The 26,582-nt window shown below is 37.6% G+C and overlaps 1 protein-coding gene across 4 annotated transcripts in view; it reads left to right on the top strand.

The window, feature by feature from the left end:
• The window catches only part of RGS12 (regulator of G protein signaling 12), a 249,029-nt gene that overhangs the window by 126,826 nt on the left and 95,621 nt on the right, over window positions 1-26,582 (top strand). For all 4 annotated transcript variants that reach the window (XM_074229864.1, XM_074229865.1, XM_074229862.1 and 1 more), the window contains one exon: window positions 11,093-11,114. In XM_074229864.1, coding sequence (XP_074085965.1) covers window positions 11,093-11,114 — 22 coding nt within the window. The remainder of the gene's footprint in view (window positions 1-11,092; window positions 11,115-26,582) is intronic.

The following is a 26,582-nucleotide window of genomic DNA, read 5'->3' as shown; positions in this document are numbered from 1 at the left end:
AAACACAGATCAAAGCCGAGTATACTAAAAGGTAAATTGGAAATTCTGAGAATATTATTTACCATAGAGATGTGTTTGAAAATACTTAAATATAGTTGTCAATTCCAGGTCCACTGCCTACATATTTCCCATTGAAAAATATTTTTTCTCGGTTTTTCTAATCAGAAAACCTTTTTTGAACCAGGCTGTTAAGTTTTAGGATTTAGAAGTTTTGAGGGCAGAAAGGTAATTTAGAAAACATTTATTAAATGCTCACTATGTGCTAAAACATTGTGCCCAACATTGGGAATATCAATGTTGCTACATCTCAGTCCTGATCTCCAGGAGCTTATGGTCTAATGAAAATATATTTGTCTGTTTATCAATATCTATTTGTCTGTCGTCTGCTTGTCTGTCTATCTCTGTATATTTCACATATGTATATCTATATTTTATGTATATATAACATATATACATCTCTGTGTGTGACAGTATTTATTTTGATATCAACTTCATTTCCAGATATATTCCTCTTACTCTCCTACTTGGTGATCTGTCCCATGCAACAAAGAATAAAAAAAAAAAGAAAGAAGAAAGTTCAGCAAATCATCCAAGTCCAATAGAAAATAACAAAGATCCATATCGCAGTCCCTACCTCTTCAAAGAACAGGACAAGTCACATTTCTCATTTCTTCCCTTAGGCCAAGCTTGGTCACTGTAATTACAAAGGGTATATTTTAAATTTTTATTGATGTTTGCTTTTACATTGTTGTAGTTATTTTGTATGTTATTATTCTTATTCTGCTTACTTCACCTTGCATCAGTTCTTATAAATCTCATGCATTCTTGTATAATATTAGCTAATTATTTTTATGATATTCTGTTTTATTATGATATTCTAGTATATAATATTGTTTTATTAATGAATCCCAGTTCAACCATTCCTTGCTTAATGGACATCTACTTTGTCTCCATTTCTTTGCTATTACAAAAAAGTGCTGCTATGAATGTTTTGATGTATATCAAACCTTTTTCCCTTGCTAGCAGTGGTATCTCTAGGTCAAAGGGTATGGATATTATACTTATTTTCTTAGCTTAACCCCAAATTTATTTCTAGAATACTCAGATCAATTCACAGAATCACTGATTATATTAGAGTGCCTATCTTTTCAGAGCCCTTCTAACATTTGTCAGAAATATTTTCATTAGACCATAAGCTCCTGGAGATCAGGACTGAGATGTAGCAACCTTTATATTCCCAATGTTGGGCACAATATTTTAGCACATAGTGAATACTTAATAAATCTTTTCTAAATTACCTTTCTGCTCTCCAAACTTCTATATCCTAAAAATTAATAGCCTGATTCAAAAAAAGCTTTCTGATTAGAAAAACCTAGAAGAATATTTTCCAATGGGAAGGCATTATATGTAGGCAATGGGCATGGAACTAACAATTATGTTTAAATCTTTTCAAACACATCTCTATGGTAAATAATATTCTCAGAATTCCCAGTTTACCTTTTAGTACACTTGGTTTTAATCTGTGTTTGTTCCTTGTTTCTCATTTTGTCATCTTTATTAAGAATTAAGTATTTTTTTTACTTTTTCAATTTTGTATTTTCCATAGACTATATTTGGAGGATCTAATAATAATTCCATGTTACAGTGATAGACTGATCCAATCTTATTACCAACTGATAGAAAAACAATATTGGAGATATTCCTTGTTATAAAACTTTTATTGTGAACTAAATGTCTATTTTTCTTACTATATTATTTTCCATCTACTAATTGCTTTGATATTGTAAATACTTGTAATGTTAGTAAGGAAATAAGAATTTATTAAGTGCTTATCATGTGTCAGATGCTGTGTTAAGTGCCAATCATACCTAAAAAAGGGCAAAAACATTGTTCCAACACGTAGGGTGCTCCCATTCTAAGGGGGGTGGGGAGAGACATGATTGATCTGTAGGGAGTCCTTGGAAGGGCAGGGACTAGCAGAGGTGTGACTAGGAAAGGCATTTTGTTGGTTGGATTTGAAGAAAGCCAGAGAATCTAGGAATCAGAAGTATGGAAGGAGAACTTTCCAGGCAGAGAGAGGGAATGAGAGCAAAGGCATAAAGATGGAAGGTGGAGTGTTAGTTGAGTAGTGAGAAGGCTAATGTAGCTAAATCATAGAGGTTATGGAGGGAGTAAAGTTGTAAGAAGACTGGAGAGATAGGAAGGGAGCAGGTTATGAAGGGTTTGAATGCCAAACACAGAATTTTAAATGTGATTCTACAGGTAATAGGGAGTCACTAGAGTTTATTGAATAGGGGGTGAGGTGATATGGTTAGATCTCCACTTTAGGAAGATAACTTTGGTATCTGAATGGAGAGGCTTAGAGGGAGGCCAGTGGATGAATTACCCTAAGTATAGCTTTGATGTGGTATTGATAGCTTTCCAAAATCCATTCACTGGAGACTTGCCCTGCTTTAAGAAAAGCAGTATATAGGTCTTACATGTGACATTCATTCAAAAGCTAATAAAACCTTTCTGAGGTTTCACACTCATATAGCAGGTTGGACAACAGCATTGATTGCATTGTAAACACTGTTTTAATCTGACTCAAAGCCAAATTTTGCCTGCCAAAGAATATGCTATTATTTGAAGTTCTCTCTGTGACCACAGTTTCCTTTTCTTTCCAATTCTGCTCCCTCATTCCTACTGAGCCTGTTTTTTAATCTTTGTTATGATTTCCAGTTCTCAGGCTTGTAAGTCTTCAAGCAGAGGCTGGTGATACTTATTGGTGATGACATAAAGGGCATTCCTATTGAAGTACGGATTGCCATATGAGGTTTAGTCAAATTCTGAAATTCTAGGATTCCATGAATCTTTGCCTATTCTTTTACTCTTTCATCTTTTTTTCTGATTTTACTTTTTTTTTTAGGCTTTTGCAAGGTAAATGGGGTTAAGTGGCTTGCCCAAGGCCACACAGCTAGGTAATTATTAAGTGTCTGAAACCGGATTTGAACCCAGGTACTCCTGACTCCAGGGCTGGTGCTCTATCCACTGCACCACCTAGCTGCCAAAGAGTCACTTTTTTTAAAGAAAGATTTTCTTTTGAGCTTACTAGCAGTGTGACTCTGGACAAATCACTTAAATCCTGTTTACTTCAGTTTCCTCTTCTGTCAAATGAGCTGAAGAAGGAAATGACAAACCATCCCAGTATCTTTGCCAAGAAAACCCCAAATGGAGTCACAAATAGTCCAACACACCTGAAATGACTGAACAACAACATTCTTTCATGTGGTTGTGAATATTTTACCGTTCTTTTGAAAACTAGTTGTTGACATTCTTTAAGGACTTACCTGTTGAGGAATGGCTATTAGTTTTATATATTTTCTATATTTTGGATACTAAGCACTTATCAGGGAAAATTGATACAAAGATGTTTTTCCCATTTAGCTGCTTCCCTTATTATCCTAGGTGCATTAATTTTGTCTGTGCAGAAACTTTTAAGTTCTGAGTAATTGAGGCTATCTATTTTATCTTTTGTAATTACCTCTGTCTTTTGTTTGGCAAATAATAATACATTGCACCCATTGTTGTGTGAGAGGTATATGATTTTCTGTTCTTCTATTATTAAGATCACATGTTTATTTAGATTTAGTATGTATTGTGGAATGTGGTATAAAAATTATTCTAAGCCTAGTTTCTACCTCCAATAATGTAATAAGTTAACAATTTATTAGGTTAATAACTTAATCAGTAATCATTTCTCCAAATCACATAGCCAATCAACATCAATAGAACTATTTCCTGAGAAGAAATAGGAGAGACTAACATACAAAATCTTCCCTAACTAGGGATGCATCCTGCCCACTACACACTCATTCAGCCCTGGTAAGGGTAGACTCAGACTTAAAGTGATTTCTATAAAACATTCCTGGCTCTAGGAGCCCTTTTCTCCCTTTGTATAGTGAACTGTTAAGTTCACTTATAGATGTATTGCTGATGGATAAGTTACTCCCTTGCTTGTAGGGCATAGTGTCATAGATGCCAAGTTGATTTACTGCCGAGTTGAGTCAAAAAGATTGGTGTTCAAGGCTGGCTCCTTACTGGACTCAACTCCTGCTGCTAATAGCTCCAGTTTTAGAGGGAATCTATGATGGTCTTTATTTATTTATTTATTTTTTGGGGTTTATTTATTTTATATTATTACAAAGATCTTGTTGTGAGAGTAAACACAACCCCCCCTCCCAAAAGATAGAGAAACTTCAAGAATAGTGAGAGAGAAAGAAAAGTGTACTTCAGTTTGTGTTCAGATTCCAATGGCTCCAATGGATGAGTTGCCTTCTTTATTCACTAGAGAAGTTGCTTCACTATTTTTCCCACAGTTTCTATTACTAGTTGTATTTTCCTCCACTCTGTTCCTTCCCACCCTCATTTATTCTATTCTCTCTCTCTCTCTCTCTCTCTCTCTCTCTCTCTCTCTCTTTTCACCCTGTCTCTGCTCAAAAGTGTATTGCATCTGAGAACCCTCTCCCATAATCTTTCCTCTTTTCTATCACCCATTTCCCCCCTTCCCCTTTATCCCATCCCTTTCCTTTCATTTTTTCTCTAGGGTAAGATAGATTTCTATACCCTATTAAGTGTGTTTGTTATTTCCTCTCTGAGCCATTTCTGATGAGACTGAAGGCTCACTCATTCCCCCTCATCTTTCCCCATTCTACTCCATTGCAAAAGTTTTATCTTGACTCTTATGTGAAATATCTTAGCCCCTTATTCCTCTCCTTTCCCTTCCTCCAAGTACTTTCCTTTATCACCCATTGACTCCACCTTATTACTATATCATTATATTCACCTCCTTCCTTGCCTTGTCTATATAGGCTTCTTCTAAATACTCTTATAAATGAGAAAGTTCATATGATTTATCAATATATTCTTCCCATGCAGGAATACAAGCAGTTCAATGTCATTAAGTTGCTCATAGTTGGTCCTTCTCATCTGCCCTCTCTATGGTTTCCCTGAGTCCTGTACTTGGAGATCAGACTTTCTGTTCAGTTCTGGTTGTTTCAGTAGGAAAGTTTGAAAGTCCCCTGTTTCACTGAAAGTCTGTCTTTTCCCCTGAAAGAGGATGTTCAATTTTTCTGGGTAGTTGATTCTCAGTTATAAACCAAGATCTTTTACCTTCCGGAATATCATATTCCAAGCCCTATGAACCCTTAATGTAGACACTGCCAGATCCTGTATAATCCTGACTGTAGTACCACAGTAGTTGAATTGTTTGTTTCTGGCAGCTTTTAGTATTTTCTATTTGGAAGTTTTGGAATTTTGCTACAATATTCCTGGGAATTTTTCTTTTGGGATTTCTTTCAGGAGGTATTTGGTGAATTCCCTCAATTTCTATTTTATCCTCTGCTTCTAGGATCTCAGGACAATTTTGCTGCATTATTTCTTGAAAAGTGAAATCTAGGCTCTTTTTGTGGTCATGACTTTCAGGTAGTTCAATAATTTTTAAATTATCTCTCCTGGATCTGTTTTTGAGGTCAGTTGTTTCTCCAATGAGATTTCAAATTTTCTTCTATTTTTTGGCTTCTTGGGGAATAATTTTATTTCTTCCTGATTTCTCACAGACTCATCAACTTCCTTTAGTTCTATTATACATTTGAAGGAGTTTTTTTCTTCAAAAAGCTTTTTTTATCTTCTTTTCCAGGGGCCAATTCTGCTTTTTAAGACATTATTTTCCTCATTTGCCTTTTGTGTTGCTTTTTCCATTTGGCCCAAACTGGTTTTTAACATTTTATTTTATTCAGCATTTTTTGTATTTCTTTCACCAAACTGCTGATTTGGTTCTTATGATTTATCTGCATTGCTCTCATTTCTCCTCCCAACTTTTCCTCTACCTCCCGTAATTGCTTTTCAAAGTATTTTTTTTAGCCCATCCTTAGCCTAAGCCCATTTTCTATTTCTCTTGGAGATTTTGGATACAGAAGCTTCGATTTTGTCATCTTCTGAATCTTCTGTGGGACCAAAGTAATTTTCTATAGTTAAATTCTTCTTTTTCTTTTGTTTACTCATTTCTTCAGCCTGTGAGTGTTTTACCACACTTCCAAGGCTTTGGGGTGGTTCTGGGACCATCCCACTGGGACCTTGATTTCTCCAAGGTCTTATTGGAGGCTCTGACTGCTCTGTTGTCTGTGTTCAGGCCCTCCCCTCTGCCCTGGAGCTGTGAGGAGGATCCCTGCTCAGCTATGGTGGTATGGAGGCCCAGACTGCAACCTGGATTTGGGCGTGGGAAGACAGCTGAGTCCTGCCCCAAGGAGAGCAGAGGGACCTCTGCAGTCTCTCCCAACCCCCTTACCATCTGTGGCCTGCACTCTGGAAGTGCTGGGTGGCTTCCCCGATTCCCACTGCAGGTTCTCACCACGGGGCTGCTCTGAGGCCATGCTCCATGCTCACTCTGGTGCAGCAGAGTTCTCTCACCACCCCTTCAAGCTGTTTGTGGTGATCTGTGGGCCAAGAGGTCTGGATCCTTCCCCTCCACCACTGACCCAGAGGCCCAGCCCAGCTGTGCTGCAGCTGTGGCTCTTTCCAACCCCCAGCCCCATGAAACCGACCTTTTCTATGGATCTTCTAAGTTGTCTTGGACTGGGAAATTATATCACTCAGTCTTTCTGTGGCTTCTATCCCTCTAAATTTTGGCTAGAGTCATAATTTGATGGTTTTTGGAGGTTTGGGGGAAACAAGTTTCCAGGAATTCCTGCCTTCATGCTGCCATCTTGACCCTGCCCCAATGGTCATCTTTTAAAATTTTCAGTTCCAAGTTGTCTTCCTTCCAAAACCTTCCCACCCATTAAGAAGGTCAATATGATATGCATATCAAGTCAGGAAAAAAGCAAGGAAAATAAAGAAATGAAATGAAAAAACATTCTTCAATCTAGACCCTGAGACTTGATGGTCCTTCTGTTCTTTGAAATTTCAAGAGGTTCAGTTTGTCTCTGAGGCTTAGTCACTTAAGAATAGGAAAGAATAAACACAAAGAAACAAAAGAAAGAGTGATGACACATTCATGACCATAGCGTGGCCTGCTCAGAGATGGTCTCATCTAGAGACCAATAGCAGAAGAGAGGGGAAAGTTTGCATTTTGGAGCTTTTTGTAAGTACACTTCACTAAAAATAGCCAACGAAAAGCCTTTTCTTCATACAATAAAACAGTAGGAAAGTCAGAGAATGCACAGGCATGCTCTGAAGTGTGATGGGAAAGAACTCCTTTTTGTATGTATTTCTGGAAACAGGCTCCCCAACCCTCTATATGGATTAGCAGCAAGCAGAAAATATTGTGCTTATTCTAAGGACTGGGCTGTCATCATCAGCCCTTTCTATCATACTTACTTTATATTAGTCTTCCTTTTGTTAGTTGGCAAGCTAATCAGTTCTCTTTTGTACTCTCCTACATTTGGGGATTCTTACAAGTTGTCCTCTATACCTTCAAGTTACTTATTCCTCTTCTCTTTATGTTAGAACCCTCAACTCCAAGGCCTGTTGCCAGGTCAATCCCTTCCATAAAGATGATCCTGGTTCCTTAACTAAAAATAATCTTTTCCTTAAATTTTCATAGACTAATTGTCTGGATCTTCCTTTTGATCTTATTCACATTCTACCTTAGTCCAATGAGGAGAAATTTAAGTTTCCTTTCCTTTTCTCCTTTATCTTTCCCTGAAGTATTTATTTTTTCTTCCTCTTTCTCCATCTTTATTTTGATTATCACTTGTTTTTCTTTTTTCATTCATCCTTGGAGATGATATATCTCTGAAAGAACAATAAATAGCATCATCACTCTTTCATTATATAAAAGCACTTGATTATCACTTGGCTCTTCCTAATTGTTCAAACTTTTTAAAAAAATTTTCTTGAGTTTTTTTCTTTTGTTTGTTTGCAATGTTTGTCCTTCAGAAATTCTGATCAACCCTCATTTTGGAATGCTTGGAAGTCATTAAATCTCTTTAAAATCCATTTTCTTATATACTTAATTTTATAGGCTACATTATTTTTAGGCATAAGATCTTTCTCTTTCACTTTGTGTTTTTCTAATTTTTCTTCCTTTTGTTGTAGCTATTTACTGTGCAATTTTCTTGGGGTTATGGGATTATCTCATAGGAATTTCTGTTATTTTGAGATTTTCTGTTCATATATATATATATACATACTATATATGTATATATAAAACTTAATTATGATGCATTTCTTATGATTTCTGAAGTAATAGAAGAAAGACATAGCTTTGACTAGAACTTTTTCATTCAGTCACCTGTCTTTTCATCCATATATTATTTCTCTCCACACACTTCATGCTCTTGCCAAATTGTATTTACTTTATGTCTACCAAACATACTCCACATTCTCCTGCCTCTTTGTGCAATGATTCATATTGTTTACTTTGCCTTAGGATGCTTTTTGATCCTCTCCAGCCTAATGAAGTGTTAAGAAATCTCAAAGTATGACTCAAATGTAACCTTTTTTAACAAACCTTCACCAGGCAGTAATGACCATCCTCCCTCTCTCCTTCACATAGAACTCAAAAAAATTTCATTCATTCATCCATCCATCCATTTATTTATTTATTCATTTATTTATTCTTATTTTGTACAAATGATGTTTTTTAATATATTACTAAAATATTCTTGTTTAAGAGTAAACATAATACCCTCCCCCCAAAAAATATATAGACCCGCATGAGCGATAAAGCAAAGAGGAAAAAATTAAAATTAAAAAAATAATAAGAAGAATGATAATAGGTACAGCCAGGTGGCACAGTGGACATAGCACCAGCCCTGGAGTCAGGAGCACCCATGTCCAAATCTGGCCCCAGACACCCAACAATCACCCAGCTGCTTCACATAGAACTTTGCTTATACCTCTCTGATGTGACTACATATTATTCTGCTTGATCATTTTTCTGTGCTTCATATCTTTACTACCTGTGTAACTGCACAAATAACAACTTCTTTGGATCTCAGTTTCCTAGTTTCTAAGATAAGATGGTTGGACTAGAGGACATCTCAGGTGCCTTTTTATCTCCTTACTAGATTTTAAATTCTTTGAAAGAAGAGATACTTGTCTCTCCTAAACCTTTTCTCTGACCCAGTACCTAGCCAATTATTAGCATATAGTAGGTTTACTGAATTGAATTATTCAGTGGACTAATATTTGGAAGATCCATATGGTACTTCCTCCATAATCAACAAAAATCCATTGGTGCTTTCTTATCATATGAGATTCTTACCTACTTCATTGCATAAATCCTTCATAGAGAATCTAGTCAGAGAGTCTTTCCTCTGGGAACCAATTTAGCACTTGAGATATGGATTTGTTAGACATCACTCTTGATCCATGCCTTGCCCACCTCCTTTGTAACTGATATACTTCCTCATATCATTTTACCTCTTGCTTTGTAAGTTTTGTTTAAAGACTCGTGTTCACATTGACAAGACTGTAGACACCTTAAGAACAGTGACTACACTTTTCTGATATTTATTTTTGGGGGCCTTTTGAGTGCTTAGTCCTGATACTGTTTAGTGAAGCCCTTAACTGTCACCCAGAGCATGGTGCCACTTCAAAACTCTGTTGCTTAATTTTGGATTAATGTAAGTAGTAATACAATTTAAAGGAAACTCCCATTTCTGTAACACTTTATTTAACAAGTGACTTTTTTGCTCTCAATGACCCTGTGAAAGAGATTGTCTTAGTATAATATTATCCTCCTTATAGTGATGAGAAAACTCCATTTTCTTGTTTGTGATTATCTAGTTAAGTGTGGGAGCCCGTCCCCTCGATCCAGGCCTTTGATTGTCATCTCCATGTTGTTTCTATTGTATCATTCAGCTTTTCTTTTAAGTTCCCAGAACTGTGGCTTGCTTCCTTCCTTCCTTCCTTCCTTCCTTCCTTCCTTCCTTCCTTCCTCCCTCCCTCCCTCCCTCCCTTCCTCCTCTCTTCCCTCCTTCCTCTTCCCTCTCTCCTTCCTTCCCTCCTCCTTCCCTCCTTCCCCCCTCTTCCCTCCTTCCTTTCCCCCTCCCTCCCTTCCTTCCTTCTTCCTTCCTTCCTTCTTCCTTCCTTCCTTCCTCCCTCCCTCCCTCCCTCCCTCCCTCCTTCCTCTCTTCCTTCCTTCTTCCCTTCCTTCCTTCCTTCCTTCCTTCCTTCCTTCCTTCCTTCCTTCCTTCCTCCCTCCCTCCCTCCCTCCCTTCCTTCCTCCTCTCTTCCCTCCTTCCTCTTCCCTCTCTCCTTCCTTCCCTCCTCCTTCCCTCCTTCCCCCCCTCTTCCCTCCTTCCTTTCCCCCTCCCTCCCTTCCTTCCTTCTTCCTTCCTTCCTTCTTCCTTCCTTCCTTCTTCCTTCCTTCCTCCCTCCCTCCCTCCCTCCCTCCCTCCTTCCTCTCTTCCTTCCTTCTTCCCTTCCTTCCTTCCTTCCTTCCTTCCTTCCTTCCTCCCTCCCTCCCTCCCTCCCTCCCTTCCTCCCTCCCTCCCTCCCTCCCTTCCTTCCTCCTCTCTTCCCTCCTTCCTCTTCCCTCTCTCCTTCCTTCCCCCCTCTTCCCTCCTTCCTTTCCCCCTCCCTCCCTTCCTTCCTTCTTCCTTCCTTCCTTCCTTCCTTCCTTCCTTCCTTCCTTCCTTCCTCCCTCCCTTCCTTCCTTCCTTCCTTCCTTCCTTCCTCCCTCCCTCCTTCCTCTCTTCCTCCCTTCTTCCCTCCCTCCCTCCCTCCCTTCCTCCCTTCCTCCCTTCCTTCTTTCCTTCCTTCCTTCCATCCTTCCGTCCTTCCAACTTAAGAATATTGCTAAAACCATGATGTCAAAGTTGGCAGGGTGTGTTTTCTAAAATGAAAATCATGATGATTGTAAAGCTGAAGGCATTACCAGTTTGGGAGGAGTTCAGTAGGGAGGAGGGGACAGCTGTGAGAAAGTAACTGTTGACTCATTTAGTTGTAAGTCTGTCTTGGCTGAGACACCTGCACTAGAGTATTTTGTCTTCTGAATTTTCAAGACTAATCAGAAACTTCCAGTTTTTTTATTTAAATGGACTGATTTTCTTCCACATTGGTCATGAGGCTTCATTAACTCATGTCTCTCTTTTTTTCCTTTCAGTCTGCAACTGTCTCCGATGGTGGTAAGTCTCAATTTCTTAAATATACTTTTATTCTTCTGCAGTGAAGTACATTAGCTGTTAAAAAGAATATTTGTCAGTTCTGAGGGTTATTTTTACTGGCATGCACTCTCTACTCTGTTATTTTTGTCTCAAAAACTGGAGTTCTACATTTTTTTAACTGGGCTATAGAATTTTCAAGGTTATCTGTTGCAGAAAAAAAACGTATAAAACCTGAACATTCATGGGATAATTTCTGTAGTAGTGTATGTCTTAAGATTGGCTTTTGCAGCAGTATTGCAAATCAACACATGCTCATGTCTCACAAGTTAAAACAAGCTTTGACGCTTCTTTTGCTGTGTATCCAACTTTTAAACTAGCAAGTAGTCCTGCCAAACTTTCAGTAGATCAAGGAAGTTGTGGAGTTGGGGATGACTCTTTAAGTTATTTTCTTTATTCCTTTATTAAGAAAAAAATGTGGTGGGAAATTATTATTTTGGTAAATCTCAAACTTAAATTCATCTTTTAATCTTTTTTATTTGCAAAGTCTTTATGTGAAGATTTTTAATAGAACAGGAAATAAAACTGTTCTATCTTTACATTTAATAGCTCTGTAGATAAAAATTTTCATTTAATGTCATCATTAGAATATAGTTCAATAATTTTGGGGGAGTGATTTTGTAGTTGTGTTTTTTTAGTCTAAAAATTGTCTTGTCCATTTTCCTCCTCACTTGATATTATGCATAGTTTTGAACCTACTTTTATGAATTCACTAGTCTATTTCAGGAGTTGAATTATATGCTTTCATTCACCAAAAGGCACCAGCACTTTGTGGTCCTATAGCATGTAGTATGTAGGTCATAAATAAGTATAGGTCATGAAGTTAGATTCAAGGGCTGAGGCTAGAGAATGAACTTCCTCTCTTTTTACTCAAAGTGAAAAAAGAAATTCAGTGTAGTAGTCATTTAGTTTTTTTACTTGCTTATTCTTTTTTCCTCATGATTTTTCTCTTTTCACTATTTGTACCAAAAATTATTTATTTTAAGGGGATGGGAGCTAGGTATCATGAGACTTTGCTGAAATATATATCATCAGTGACATGTCATTTTTGCTGGAGCTAGTCTTGAGCTAGTTGGGTGGACAGTGTACTGTGGAGAATTGGATTTTGAATTATGCAATTCTTATATTATAATTATATAATTATTTATCCCAAAGTAGAAATTACTGATATCATTTACATATTTTGTATTTGTTGTTTTATTATGATTGCATTACCTTTTTTGTTATATCGATAAACAATTCAATCAGTTAATTTGAGAATGAGAATGATTTTTTGATTGGTAGAAAAAATTACAGAATTCATTTATTTATGTTTGCCACTTCTATTCTTCTGCCATGCCATCTCATCTTTTATTATAGAAAACAATAGTTTGAGTGAATAAACTTAGGATTTGATAATTTTACATCTATGTAAATAATATTTGCATATTAAATTTAATGTATTGTAGTATTTGAAATATATAACAATCATACATGATATAAAAGAAAGAGTACTGGATTTGGAGTCAGAGAATGTGGGTTCCAGTCCTGGCCTTGAATAAGTCTCAGCCTCTTTGGACCTTAGTTTCCTCAATTACAAAATGAGAGAATTGGCCTAGATCACTGATGTTAAACCCAAGTTGAACCAGTGCCACTAAAGGATCCCTGTAGACCATATATTGACTTAGAAAGTCACATAATGCTGTTATCTATATTTTATTGTTTTTAAATTTAATTAAATATTTCTGAATTGCATTTTAATCTGGTTGGGACTACCTTCAGGTTGTGGGTCTCTTGTTTGACAACTAGCCTAGTTCAGGGATTAGCAAGCTATTGGCCAAGTAGGTCTGCAGTCTGTTTCTGTACCACTCAAGAGTTAAAAATGATTTTGACACTTTAATATAAAAGTATGTTGTATTTTTAAGTGTAAGACCATTCTTAACTTGCAGGTCATACAGAAAAAGGGGAAGGGAGGGGAGAGAATAGACTTTCCACATAGTTTGCTGATGCCTGCTGTAGATAATTTCCAAGTCTTTCTTCTGCTTTGAATCCTAAGGACCTTTTGTTTTTATGTCCTAATCTCAAAAAGTTTTCTGCTCCCCATGATAAGACACAAGTTCCAACCATTTCATTATGTCATCTTTCTGCAGAAGGCAGTACCTAGTCAGGAGGCATCAGAAAATCCCCTTCTATCCCTTCTGTGGTGGGGGATTCCCCCGGCACCTTTTGCCTTCCTAGAACACTCTCCCTCTTTCCTCTATGACACAATTCTCGGGATGGCAAAGGAAGGAATAAGACAAAAGAAAATGGGACAGAAAACCCCACTCTGACACATTTTTGACTTGTGATGGGGAAAGGGAAATAAGGAGAAGAGAGAAAGGAAAGCCTTTTCAGGATCTTGCTCTCTAGCATTTCCCATCCCTTGCTACTACTGTCTTTCCTTCTCCCAAGTTGGAAGAGAAATGAAAGAAAAAACAATCTATTATTGCTTCTGCTCCCTTCCCCACCTCCTGGGATCTCCTTTTTTACTGCACAGAACTCAAAGCACTTGTTCTTTCTCTCAGAGCCTGTGCCTCAGATCCTCATCCTCCTGAGCTCTTCACCTTGGACCAAGGTAGCTAGGGCTAATGATTTAGCAGCAGAGGAGGAAAAAAAGTGGGGCCGTGAGTGAGGATCAGGAGAAGAGGAAGACCAAGAATACTGTCTCAATTCTTCTTGCTTCTTGGAGCAAAAAGAGAAATCCATTCCTAACATTCCAAATTAGAATTACAGATCCATTGTGATAAATTGTGGTAGATAGATGGTGCTTAGGACTTTAGTTTTCACAGAATCACAGCATTTGAGTTTTAGGATCTTGGTGATCATGTTCAAACCATTTCTACTCTTAAGTTCCCAACAAGTTGTTGACCATCTTGTGCTTGAGGACCTCCAAGAGAGGGAAGCCATTGTTTCTTGTTGGGGACCAGTCTACTTTTGGACTGTTCTAGTGCTTGAGAAGTTTTTCCTGATAGTGATTCTTTGCATCTTCTACCCATCATTCCTGGTTAAGCCTTCTGAGGCCAAACAAGACAAGTCTGCTTCTTGCTTTAAATGATCTGAGGGCAACCAAGAAGATGAAGATTCTGAGTGATAACAATAATAGCTAGCAGTTTGGATTTGCAAAGTGCTTTATATATCTTAATCTCATTTTATCCTCACAACAATCTCAAGAGGTAGGCACTATTATTATTATTTACATTTTTTAGAAGAGAAAGCTGAGGCAGACAGAAGTTGTGTCTTGCCTGCAATAAAAGGGGTAGTGTGTATCTCAGTCCAGATTTGAACTTAGTTCTTTCTGACTCCAAGTCCAGTGCTCTAGTCACTTTGCCACATAGCTGCCAACATATTTAGATATTTAGATTTGGAAGAGAGCCCATGTCTTTATGACTCAGCCTTTATGACTGAGCATTCTACCTCCTATACCATGCTGTCCTCTTAAAATGGTGCTGGCAATTCTTTATCAAGATCCTCTTTTAAACTATGGTGTCCAGAACTGAACATAAGACTCCAGCTGAGGTCTGACAGGGCCATAGTACAATGAGACTCTCACCCCTATATTTAGAAGCTTTGCCCTTCTTAAGACAGCATAAGATCACAATACCTTTTTTGATTTCTGTATCATGTTGTTTGTGACTCACTGAGCTTGTGGTCCACTAATATTCTCACATCCTTTTCATAACACTATTGTCCAACTGTACCTTTTCCACCTAATACTTGAGAACCTGATGTTTTTGTACCCATGTACAATGTTTTGCATATTTTCTTGTTGAATTTCATTTTATTAGATTTAGTGAATAACTTTGAAAGACTAAGATGTCTGATTAATGCACCATCATTACCAGTTACCAACCATGCTTCCATAGGATTCATACTGATCTATGTCATTCACTTTCTTTTTTTTTGGTCACACACTTTCTGACAGTTTCCTGATGCAAAATGAGGCATGCATTTCTGGACATGTTGGAATTTGTTTCGCTTAATTACATATTTGTGGCAAGGATTTGGATTTACCTTCCTTCCTTCCTGATTGAGGAGGATGGGAAGGAAGATAAAATAAATCCTTGTAATTCAAAGATAAAATGAAAAAAAATATTTCACTCAATACTTCTAGTTTGTAAAGGGCATTTTTGATCCTGATTTTATCATTTGCTATAAATCTTTCTAGCTTTGTGCTATTTGAAAATTTGACAAGTATACCAATTATGCCTTTATTCTAGACCTTGATAAAAATATCAAACAGAACAGGAGACCAAGCACAAATTTTTGGATTTCTCCACTAGAGACTTCTTGTCACCTTAACATTGAACTGTTACTAACTAGTCTTTGAATCTGACTGGCTATTCTATTCATTTGTGAATCTATCTGTTTATATCTTGTCCCTGTCTTTCTACTTTCTTCCTAAAAATAATATAAAGTCCTTTATCAAAACTCTGCTAAAATCTAGGTAAGTCATAACCACCGCATTTCCCTTATTTAATCATTTCATAATCCTGTAAAAAAAAGAAGGAAATGGTTAGTCAGATATGACTTTTTTTTTTAGGTTTTTGCAATGCAAATGGGGTTAAGTGGCTTGCCCAAGGCCACACAGCTAGGTAATTATTAAGTGTTTGAGACGGGATTTGAACCCAGGTACTCCTGACTCCAGGGCTGGTGCTTTTTCCACTGTGCCACCTAGCTGCCCCTGATATGACTTATTTTTGATGAAGCCATGCTGCTTCTTTGAAATGACTTGTTTCCCTTTCTAGATTATAATGTTCCTTTCTAGAATTTTGCTAGGAATCAGAATCAAGTACCCTGGCTTATGGCTTGCTCACTGTTCTCTCTCTCTTTTTTTTTTGAAAAGTGGGATCATGTTGACCCTTCTTTATCTCTCCCATCTTCCCCAGTCCTTCAGATACCATTGATAGTGCCTCAAACATTCCAGCTGCCAGTTCCTTCCCAAGAATATCATTCCTCTGGGCCAGATGACTTGGATCTATGAAAGGCAGCCGTGTGCTCTTTATTTATCTTGGGTATCAATTCCATTTTATTTCATTTCTGTTCTGTCTTTTCCAGTGCAAATTCATTCTCCTTTGCAGAGACCACCAAATAGCTACCGAATCAGAACTGAGGAGCTTCACTTTCTCCCTGTTGTTAGCATCCTATCTGGCATCTTGAGCAAAAGTCTAATTCTTTGTTCAAACCTTCTTTTCTCCCAGCATGGTTTTATTTTTATTTTTTTTTAGGATTTTGCAAAGCAATGGGGTTAAGTGACTTGCCCAAGGCCACACAGCTAGGTAATTATTAAGTGTCTGAAGCTGAATTTGAACTCAGGTACTCCTGACTCTGGGGCTGGTGCTCTATCCACTGCACCACCTAGCCACCCCTGCCAGCATAGTTTTTAAAAAAGCCCTGCCATTGTTATTGTTCCTAGCATCTTCTGCCAGTCTCATTCTTGTCTTAGTTTTCCTGGTGTTTTATCTCATGGGATAATGGCTTACATTTGTCCTTGAACTTGACCTTGCTCCCACCTTCTGAAAAAAAAGTTAAAATATAAGTTGGTTGCTGAATTCCCCATATGTCCATATTGGTATCTCAATGTACCAAATCTGTAATGAATTAGATGAAACCGTCAGGGATGGCGGGAAGTCCACTAGACCTGAGGAGAGCCTGCACCATTCCTAGCTCTGATGGAGCAGCTGCCAGACCTTGGAGGGTCCATTCACATCTCTCTGCCTTCTTTTCCTGATCTTTAATGACATTTGTTGTGAGGGAAACCTTCTGAAAACCTTTCAGTGCTCTCTCTGAGATGTCAGCATTATGAATAGAACATTGTAGGCCAGACCATGACTGCATTCTTCCCATGTTCTGTGTTCTCAAAGACTGAATGGTCCATGGACAAGTTGGGGTCTGTGTATAATCAGCAGACCACTTGTGTATTCACATTGTTATCTTAGTGTAATATATCAAATATTTTAGTATACCAAGCTATCTTGAAACATCTAAGGAATCTAAGTGGCACAGTGGATAGAGCCTTGGCTCTGGAGTCAGGAAAACCTGAGTTCAAATTCAGTCTATGTGAACCAGCAGTCATTTAACTGCTGTCTGTCTCAGTTTCCTTAAATGTAAAGTAGGAATAAAAACTGGCATCTGTTCCCCAGGGTTGTATGAGATATTTGTAAAGCACTGGCACATTGTAGGTGCTTCACAAATGCTTATTCCCTCCCCCCCAATATAGTTTGGTGACTAGTAAACATTTTATTTGTTTCTTGAACAAGTAAATCTATTCTTGCATTAATAATAATAGCTCTTATCACTTAGGATTCTAATATAAATATCAATGAAATGTTATATACTTAATTTTTTTGCCTCATCAATATCATTTGTTGAGCTTTAACAAATTTATTTTAAAACATTTGAAGACCTATAATGCTGTAAACTTCATAACACTAACATAACTTACTATCAATAATAATCAGTAACAATAGCTAATATTTAACATTAGCAATATTAGCAATAATGATATTTGGCATTTTAAGTTTTGTGTAAAATATTATTTCATGTCTTAGCTCATAATTTATAATGAAATCTTTCAGTGGCAGCAAGCTTATGAGTCTTAAGAGTATTCTAGCTTTTATCAGACTACTCACAAACACTTGGCAGATATTAGCAAATAAGGTTTGAAAATTAAACTTAATTTATATATACAATGGTGATAATCAGTTTTAATTCTGAGTGGATCTATGATTTCATCCCTCTAGAAACTACTTCCACTGGCACAGAAAATAGCCCCTATATAGCTTGATAAATGGTCACTGAGACTTGTTATGGCTCAAAAATTCATCACTTTGTTTTATCCTTTATTTTTAAATTTAGTATTTTATTTTTCCTCAATTACATGTCATAACACTTGTTTTTCAAATTGAGTTCTAAATTCTCTCCCTCCTTCCCTAGTTCCATCATTGTGAAGGCAAGCAATTTGTCCTTCATTCTTGAAGAAGACCATGACATCAAGGAGGTGATGCCATGGCATGCATATGAATTGTATTTGAGTGGGGGGGCTGTGCTGCATGACCAGTTTCACCTTCTCCTCCAGAGCCCTCTGGGTTCAGTGGCCAGATATGAATCAGGATGACTGGAGATGCAACACATATTTCTGTGTTAGTTATGTTGTAAAAGAAAAGAATCCGAAATAAAAACCCTAGAAAAATAAAGTAAAATAGTATGTTTTGGTCTGTATTCAGACTCCATCAGCTCTTTGTCTGGAGATGAATAGTGTTTTTCATCTTAAGTCTTTCAGAGTTGTCTTCCAATACTGTTGTTCTACCCATTTCACATTGCATTGGCTCTTGTAAGTCTTTCCAGGTTTTTCTGGAGTACCTAGCTCATCAAAATCCATCACACTTCAGTTGGCTTTTCAATTTTTTTTTTGAAGTGGGTTTTTTTTTACAAGGCAGTGGGGTTATGTGACTTGCTCAAGGTCACACAACTAAGGTAATTATTATGTGTCTGAGGTCAGATTTGAACTCAGGTGTGCCTGACTCCAGGGCCAGTGCTCTATCCACTGCGCCACCTAGCTGCCCCAACTTTTCAATATTTCATTCCATTTAGCAAATCTGATTCTCTTTTCCTTTCTGGACCCAAGTCCATTCAGGGTGTATACCATTTTGGTTGTATTTGTTAGAGATTTCATATTCATTTGTATTCAGTTTTAGCTAATTAGATTCTTTCCCTGGTAGAGAAAAAGTTTTAAGCTTCCTGGAGACAATGCCAGATCTGGCCAGAAACCTTGGATTCAAATGCTGACTGAGCTACTTCATATCTTATGGGACCTTAGATAAGTTGCTTCACTTCCTTGCCCTTCCATTTCTGCTTCTGTCATTTGTATTTGAGGGCCTGCAGCTCTCCAGCCTTTTAACTTGCGCTTGTCTTTCTGCCAGGGTGAACTTTGAGAGGGCTTCCCCCCACACTGGACCCCCACTACCCCAAGTCCTCTGAGTCCTTCTTAGTGAAAGAAATAGGCTTCCATAGCATGACATTTAGTGGACCCTGCATATGTTAAGGAATTTCTGATGTTCTGACTTGCAAATAATGTAGAAAAATTATGTAAACTGAGGTTTTAGTCATCAGGTAATACATCTAAAATATAATACTAGGATTATGAAACTGCAGGAAATTCATTTGTTAAATGAGTAGTCATTCTTCTGGCAAACCTACTATTCACTCTGCAGCCATGCCTTTAGTTACCTTTTCTTTGAAGGTTAATGTGTTTTTACTATTTCAAATAGAGTCAACCTGGCAGGTTAATTTAGAGTACATGATGCTTATGAAAAATAATTTCCTCTTATTGTGAGTATCTTCATAGAGTGGCTATAATTCAAATGAGGGGCAATTAGATGCACAGTGGATAGAGCTCTGGTCTTGGAGTCAGGAGGACTGAAGTTCAAATCCAGTCTCAGATACTCGACAGTTACTAACTATGTGACCTGAGACAAGGATATCTCACATCCAGTCATCCTGATTCATATCTGACCACTGGACCCAGATGGTTCCAGAGGAGAAAGTGAGGCTGATGATGTAGCATACATTCCCCCCCCCAATCTAATTCATGGGCTTGTCATGGCATCACCTCCTAATGTTGTGGTCTTCTTTGAGAATGAAAGACAAATATCATCATCATCATCATCATCATCATCATCATCATTCAGAGGAATTCATTATCATTCAGACAGTGTTATTCTTAGGATTTTGTTGAATTTTCAGTCTTCTGGACCTCACTTTCATTATCTTGATAAGACTATGTTGTAATGTTGTTCATTTGTGTCCAACTCTTTGTGACCTTATTTGAGGTTTGGTAAACGTACTCAAGTGGTTTGTCATTTTCATCTTCAGCTCATTTTACAGATAAGGAAAAATGACTTGCCTAGGATCACACAGTTATTACATTTCTGAGGTCAGATTTGAATTCAAGAAAATTAGTTTGTCTGATTCCAGGGATGATGTTCTATCCGTTGCACCTCTTGGCTGCTCTGGGGCCATGATAGTTGCCTTCAAATATTTTAAGGGCTGTCATGAGGTAGAAGGACTAGACTTATGCTTAAACATGTAAAAAATGTTCATTTTACTAGGAAGTTAGAGATTTTAACTTGATAGAATAAACATTCTAGAATAAATATCACTCTTCAAAAATAGAAGGAGCTGCTTTACAAGGTAATAAGCTGCCTCTTATTGGATGAGTTCAAGTGGACCCTCTCAGGACTCTCTATCCTTACCCTGTGGTCCACAGACATCCAAGGGGTCCATGAATAGGTTCCAGAAGCCTTGTGAACTTGAACAGAAAGAATTGTAGCTCGTTTTCACTAACTGAAATTTAGCATTTCTTTCAATTAATTAAAAACATTATTTTGAGAAGGGGTCCATAGGCTTCACTTGACTGAAGAAGGGATCCTTGATACAAAACAGATGTAAAAATATGTTTTATTCCTCTTTCCCAAATAATGCATGAATACTTTTTAGAATACCCCTGATAGGTTCTACCTGAGCACAACAAGTAAGAGGAGGTTGAAAAGCACAATAAGAAATGTTTAATAAAGTTTAAATTTGTATATCAAATTTTGACAAAGGACTGGAAGACTCATGCTAGAATAATATTATTATTTATTCTAAATTCACAAAATAAAATAAAGATTTGTTAGTTTGATTGCTATATTTGGCCACAATGGATTGTAGAATTACAAAGAAACCTTAGAGAACTTTGGTTCTGCTTACAGAGTTTTTTAAAATATAAAGTCAAAATTTATATACGCTTTTATTGATATAAAACACTCCGTGTGTATTATTTCATTTGAGACTGATGACTCCTACATATATATGTGCATTCATGTTTATATGTGTCTATGTATGTATTCTGTCTATATGTGTGTGTTTATTATATTCTTTCCCAGGCACTCCTGAGGTACAGTTCTTCTGGGTCTTTTTATCACTTATCATTGTAAGCCATCACTACTGATTCTCCATAACCCAGACCTATTCTTCCTGAAACTCTCACAACCTTTCTTACCAAATTTAGGCCATAAAAATGCCTTCTATTCTATTGGGGACATTGTAACTTGGATCTGTAGCTGAACAATAAGCCACTTTTGGGGAGCTATCAGGGAAACATTTTAATCTATTAAGTTGAGGCTGCTCATTGTGCCTAGCCATTATCGTGCTTTCAACTTGGTTCCTGATCCTCCAGGCCACCACAGCTTCAGGGACCTTGTCCTAAGGTACTAAATTCACTCAGTTTTGGGAATTCTGTCCCTGAGGTTGAACTATCCTGATTGATGATTGAGTGAGAGAGTGAGAGAGCACCACCTCAACCTTCTGTATCTAGTGCACCCAATCAGACAAAAACATGTTTCATAATCCATTAATTTCTCCATCCAAGCTTTCATCCATCTATCCATCCATCTTCTTGCCATCTACCCTAATACTACATGCATCTTCTCCCAGATAATCATCTCTTTGCTGTAAGAACCATGTCCACATCAATATTATCATTGCCTCTGGAAAAGTTGTATCAGTCATCTCCCTTATGGCTCCCCTCACCATGCATATGACTCCAGACCAAAATTCCCTGACCACCACTTCCTTATTAGTGTTGTGTTTCTCCATCAGAATTGAAAACTCCTTCAGATCTGAAATAGTCTTAGTATTTGTTTCTTTAGCACTTAGCACAGTGCTTTATAAACACTTACACATGTATTTCATCCACTCATTCATTTCTGAGTTCCGTTGGACAATGTGGTGTGCCTAAGTAGGGGCCAGAATTAGTTTAGTTTACACATGCATAGTGATATTCAGTTTACAAAGCTCTTTCTCTTCCAATATACCTTATATAATTCTTACTACAACCCTGTGAGGGCAGACAAGCAGGGAATATTATCTTTATTTGATGAGTGATGAATTAGAGCCACTGAGAGATGGATTCATGTGACAGCAGTCACGCACATGCTGAGGAATGGAATGGAATGGGGACTCACATTTCATTGCCTAAAGTTGAATGTAATTTTCTTTTTTCCCACAAATACCCATATGATGATGCAGATGTAAAACACTTTTGGGCATGTAGGAATTTAAACGTAAACATTTATAATCTATAATAAGCTAACCTTTGACCAAGAGAACCAGTAGAAGAAAATAAATGGGATGGGATAAAATGGGAAAGAGTTAACTACATGATTCCCAACATTACAGCCCATGTCAATCAGTTAATTAGTCAACAACACCAGCTCTCCATGGGTGCCCTGCCTCCCCAGGATAACTCAATGTAAAATCTCATCATCATGGTCACTGATCTGGCTTTGCCCAACACCTTCTTAACACCCTCCTCCTACTGCTTCTATCTCATTGTAGGACTAGGGTGATAAGCATCTCCCCAAACCTTAATATTCAAGGGAGACAACTTTCAAACACCTATATAAATACAATATATATATATATATATATATATATAAATACAAGATATGTATATATATATATAAATACAAGATATGTATATGTATATATATATATATATATATACATATATATATATATATATTAAATGGAAGGCAATCTGAGGCATTTATAGTAGTGGGGAAAGGAGAGAGAACCAGTAAAGACCTTTTGCTGGTGGGATTTGAGCTGAATCTTAAAGGAGGAGAGAAGGGAAAGAGGAGGAGCATCCAGGTCTGAGAGGTAGCTAGTGAAAATGCCTGGACCTGGGAGATGGTGTGTTGTTTTCAAAGAATAGCAAGGAGGCCTGGGTCACTGGAACCTAGAGTATATGGAGGAGACTAAGAGTAAGAAGACTGACCATGTAGGAGAAAGCCAGATTATGAAGAATTATAAAGAATATAGTAATTGAAATTCATTGATATGAAGAAATAACTTGGGATCTGTAGATGACAAATGAATTTTCACTAAAAATTAACCATTGATTTTAGGTTATGAAAAGTTAGTAAAAATATAATAGGTTTCATCTATAAAATTTCTAACTCTTTGGAGGGATCTTTTGTAACATGTACTTGTTCATAGTAATATGGAGATAGGGTAATTACATTGAAATAAGAAGTTCAAGGGCAGCTAAAGCTAATGATTTTACACTGTGATTTACAATAGAGGAAAGAAAATTATTTACTATATTTTAAGTTTTCACAACAAGTGGTAACTTGAATGAGTTCATATCTCCTTTGCCCCTTCCTCACTTGAAACCAGAGGAGGTTGATCTTTAAAGAAAAAAACTGAATGAAAAAACTCAACTTTTAATGTGACTTAAGCAAAGTAGTTAGAAAGCAAGGACAAACATGTAGATTATGTTGGGTGGTAGGGTCTGCATGATCTGTGGTGAGAAATAGGTAGAAGGAATAGAAGTAATAGAAAAAAGAAGCATTCCTCTCATAGCCACCTCAGACTCCCCCCACCCCAAGCAAGGGTCTGACTGGCACACATGCCCTTAATACTTCTCAGATCTCATCATTGAAGCCTTTCCTGATCTCTGTCCCCATTCATCCCCAACAAATGCCATAGATATCTACAGAATCACCACTTCTCATGGCCTTCCTGTTCTCTCAGTTCTCTCAGTGCTGGGTGTTTGTTTCCTCTGGTTGTCATCAATCAGTGAGTCCATAATCATTAATTAGTGTTTAACTTGGGACACAAGGGAAGGCAGAGATGATCCTTGTCCTCCAGGAGCTGAGAGTCTGATGGGAGACAACATGCGAACAGCTATGGACACATAGGATGTAGACAGACAGGACTGCTGAAGATAAATGAGACAGGAATGGTGATGACTTGAAGAAGGATTGGAAGAGGAGTCTTAATGATGATGCGGTTGTGGTTGAGACTTGAGGGAAGCCGGGAGACCAAGAGGAGGAGGGAGAGAACTCTAGGCATGGAAATTAAAGGAAGGAGCCATCATTTCCTTATGTTCTTCTGTAATAATTAGTACAGAGTTCTGAGGCTGAGGGAGTCAGTCAATAGATTGTTATCATATATCTACGAGTATGTTCAGGCATTGTGCTAAGTGGAGATATAAAGAGGTACCAAAGAAAACAGCAAAAGACAGTCCTATGTTCCTCAAGGAGGGACCACACATGAACAACTGCATTACAAACAGGTTATATACTGGACAAATGAAATAATCAACATAGGGACAGCAATAGAATTAAGAGGCAATGGGAAAGGTTTACTCTTCTAAGGCAGAATTTTAGCTGGGACTAGAAGGAAGCCAGGGGAATAGTCAGGAGATGGAGATGGGGAGGAAGAGCATTCCTTATTTGAAGGACAACTGGTGAAAATGCCTGGAGACTGGAAATTGTCTCGTTTGAGACTCTGTAAGGAATTGAAGAGCACTTGGGAGAGGGGATCAGGTACCAGAAGACTGGAAAGGTTGGAGGGAGCTAGATTATGAAGGACTTTGGATGGGAAGCCGAGTGTTTGCTCCTGGAGGTGATAAGGAGCCACTGGGGTTTTATTAGCTGTTCTGAGGATTGGCAAACAGATTTTCACATAATATTTCAAGTTTGGTTGCATATTAGCTTTAAAAAGTTTGGTTGCTATTTATTTCTAGGTCCTTTTCCAGGCCATATTGTTGGGTGTTTTGTTTTGTTTTGTTTTTTCTTAGCTGTAGCAGGTCTTTGAGCTGATACCTGCAAAACACAACCTATAGCAGAAGTGATCAATGTATGTCCTTAAGGATCAATGCAGTTATTTTTAGAACTTCATGTTCTGAATTATACAAGACATTATTCATACAACCAAGTTTTGAATCTAAATGAGTAGACAATCTAGACATTTCTGAGGTTTATCGTGTAAAAAAACCAGATGTATATTAAACTCATACCTACTGTGATGACCTCCTTTGGAGAAGGATCAGCAGGTATTGGAGGTACCTAAGAACTATGATCCTGTTGTCCTTGGATAAGATGTATTATTCATTTCCCGGATCATAGTCCTGTTTCATGGGTTATAATTTGAAGCTAAGAAACCATCATCTTACAAATAGAGCTTTATTGTATGCTCAATGGTTTCTTTGTTAGGGATGTTCCTTTCACCCATGCAGACAGATCTCCACCCCTCTATTCTAGGCAATTGTCAGACATATCTTTCCATAGATCCTTTACAGAAGTGTTATTTTTAACCCATGACCATCTAGTCAGATGTAACTTGGATGACCTCTTTTCTGCTTGTCACCTTCAAGCAGTTTAGAAGTTAGCAATTTTTCTTTTATATGCACTGCTTGTTTTTTTCCTTTCAAATGAACCCTAGAAAGTATGTTTTTATACAATACCAAGTTTTAGATGAGGGCCTTCAGTTGTGGTGAAAAGGGCAGAAGAAGATGGAAAAACTCATTAGAGATCAGAAATGGCTTCTCTCTGAATCTGGAGAAATGAAGCTTGGACAATGGGTAGGGAGCCTCAGCAATTAAATTTAGTAAATATTTATTAAGCACTTATAGCTGCTTATTTGCCCATAGGGTCTTTACAAATACACAGGCTTGGGGAGACCCCCTTCACCTTATTCAGTCTGTCTGCCGGACATGGTTGCTGGTCTGGATCCACTGCATGTCCCAGCATCTTTTGAGTAACAGGTGTGCACCAAAGATGAATGGGCAGCCCTTGCACAGAGATGCTGGTCCTCCTTGAGTACTCATGGACTGGACAGAGGGGAACAATTTGTTCCAATGGCCACAGAGTTCGCTAAAGCAGACCAGAACTGTGTTCCAGCAGCAGCAGTTATCCTGACTTTTGTCCTGCCACTGGTCTTCTGATGGTTCTAGAAGGCAGAGTTAAGCTAATGACTGTGCAGTTCTCCCTCACTTAACTGAATTCATATACAAGTAGTTCATCACTCTGTGTTCTCATTGGTCCTATTTGAAATAAAAGACAAACAATAGACAACAAGATGCTTACACAATTAACTATAATGTAATCTGTGGTAAATCCATCGGAGTTCTCAGCCTTTCTAGTTCCAAGGATGGTACTCCACATACAGTATGGACTGAATGTTGGTTAAATGAATAAGAGAATTACAAATAACTGCTGCAAATTGAGGAGGTCATTATTGAGAGGGGGGGGGAAATCCAAGATAGCTTCCCAGTGGGGGTGGCGTTTGTATTGGGTTTTAAAGGATAGATCAAAAATCAACAGAAGAACTTGAAGCCATCCAGGCATCAGATTTTTTAATTGATTAAACTTAGGAGATGTATATGGGAGTGGGAAAGATAATTGATAGCTTGTTCTTAATCTTTATTTCAGGTCCGTAGCCATGACAAAAATATATAGTTTCATATAACGATTTTTTCTAAGTATTGCATTAGCAGTGATGAACTTGAAAATTTTTGTCCCCTTCCGTTCTTATCCTCTAACCATTTAGAGAGAAAAATATTGACCACAAAGGGAATGAAAGGTA

This window comes from Macrotis lagotis, chromosome 3 (assembly GCF_037893015.1).
Source record: "Macrotis lagotis isolate mMagLag1 chromosome 3, bilby.v1.9.chrom.fasta, whole genome shotgun sequence".
NCBI classification, from domain to species: domain Eukaryota; kingdom Metazoa; phylum Chordata; class Mammalia; order Peramelemorphia; family Peramelidae; genus Macrotis; species Macrotis lagotis.
The sequence above is the reverse complement of the archived record's forward strand: the minus strand, read 5'-3'. Positions and strand labels throughout refer to the sequence as shown.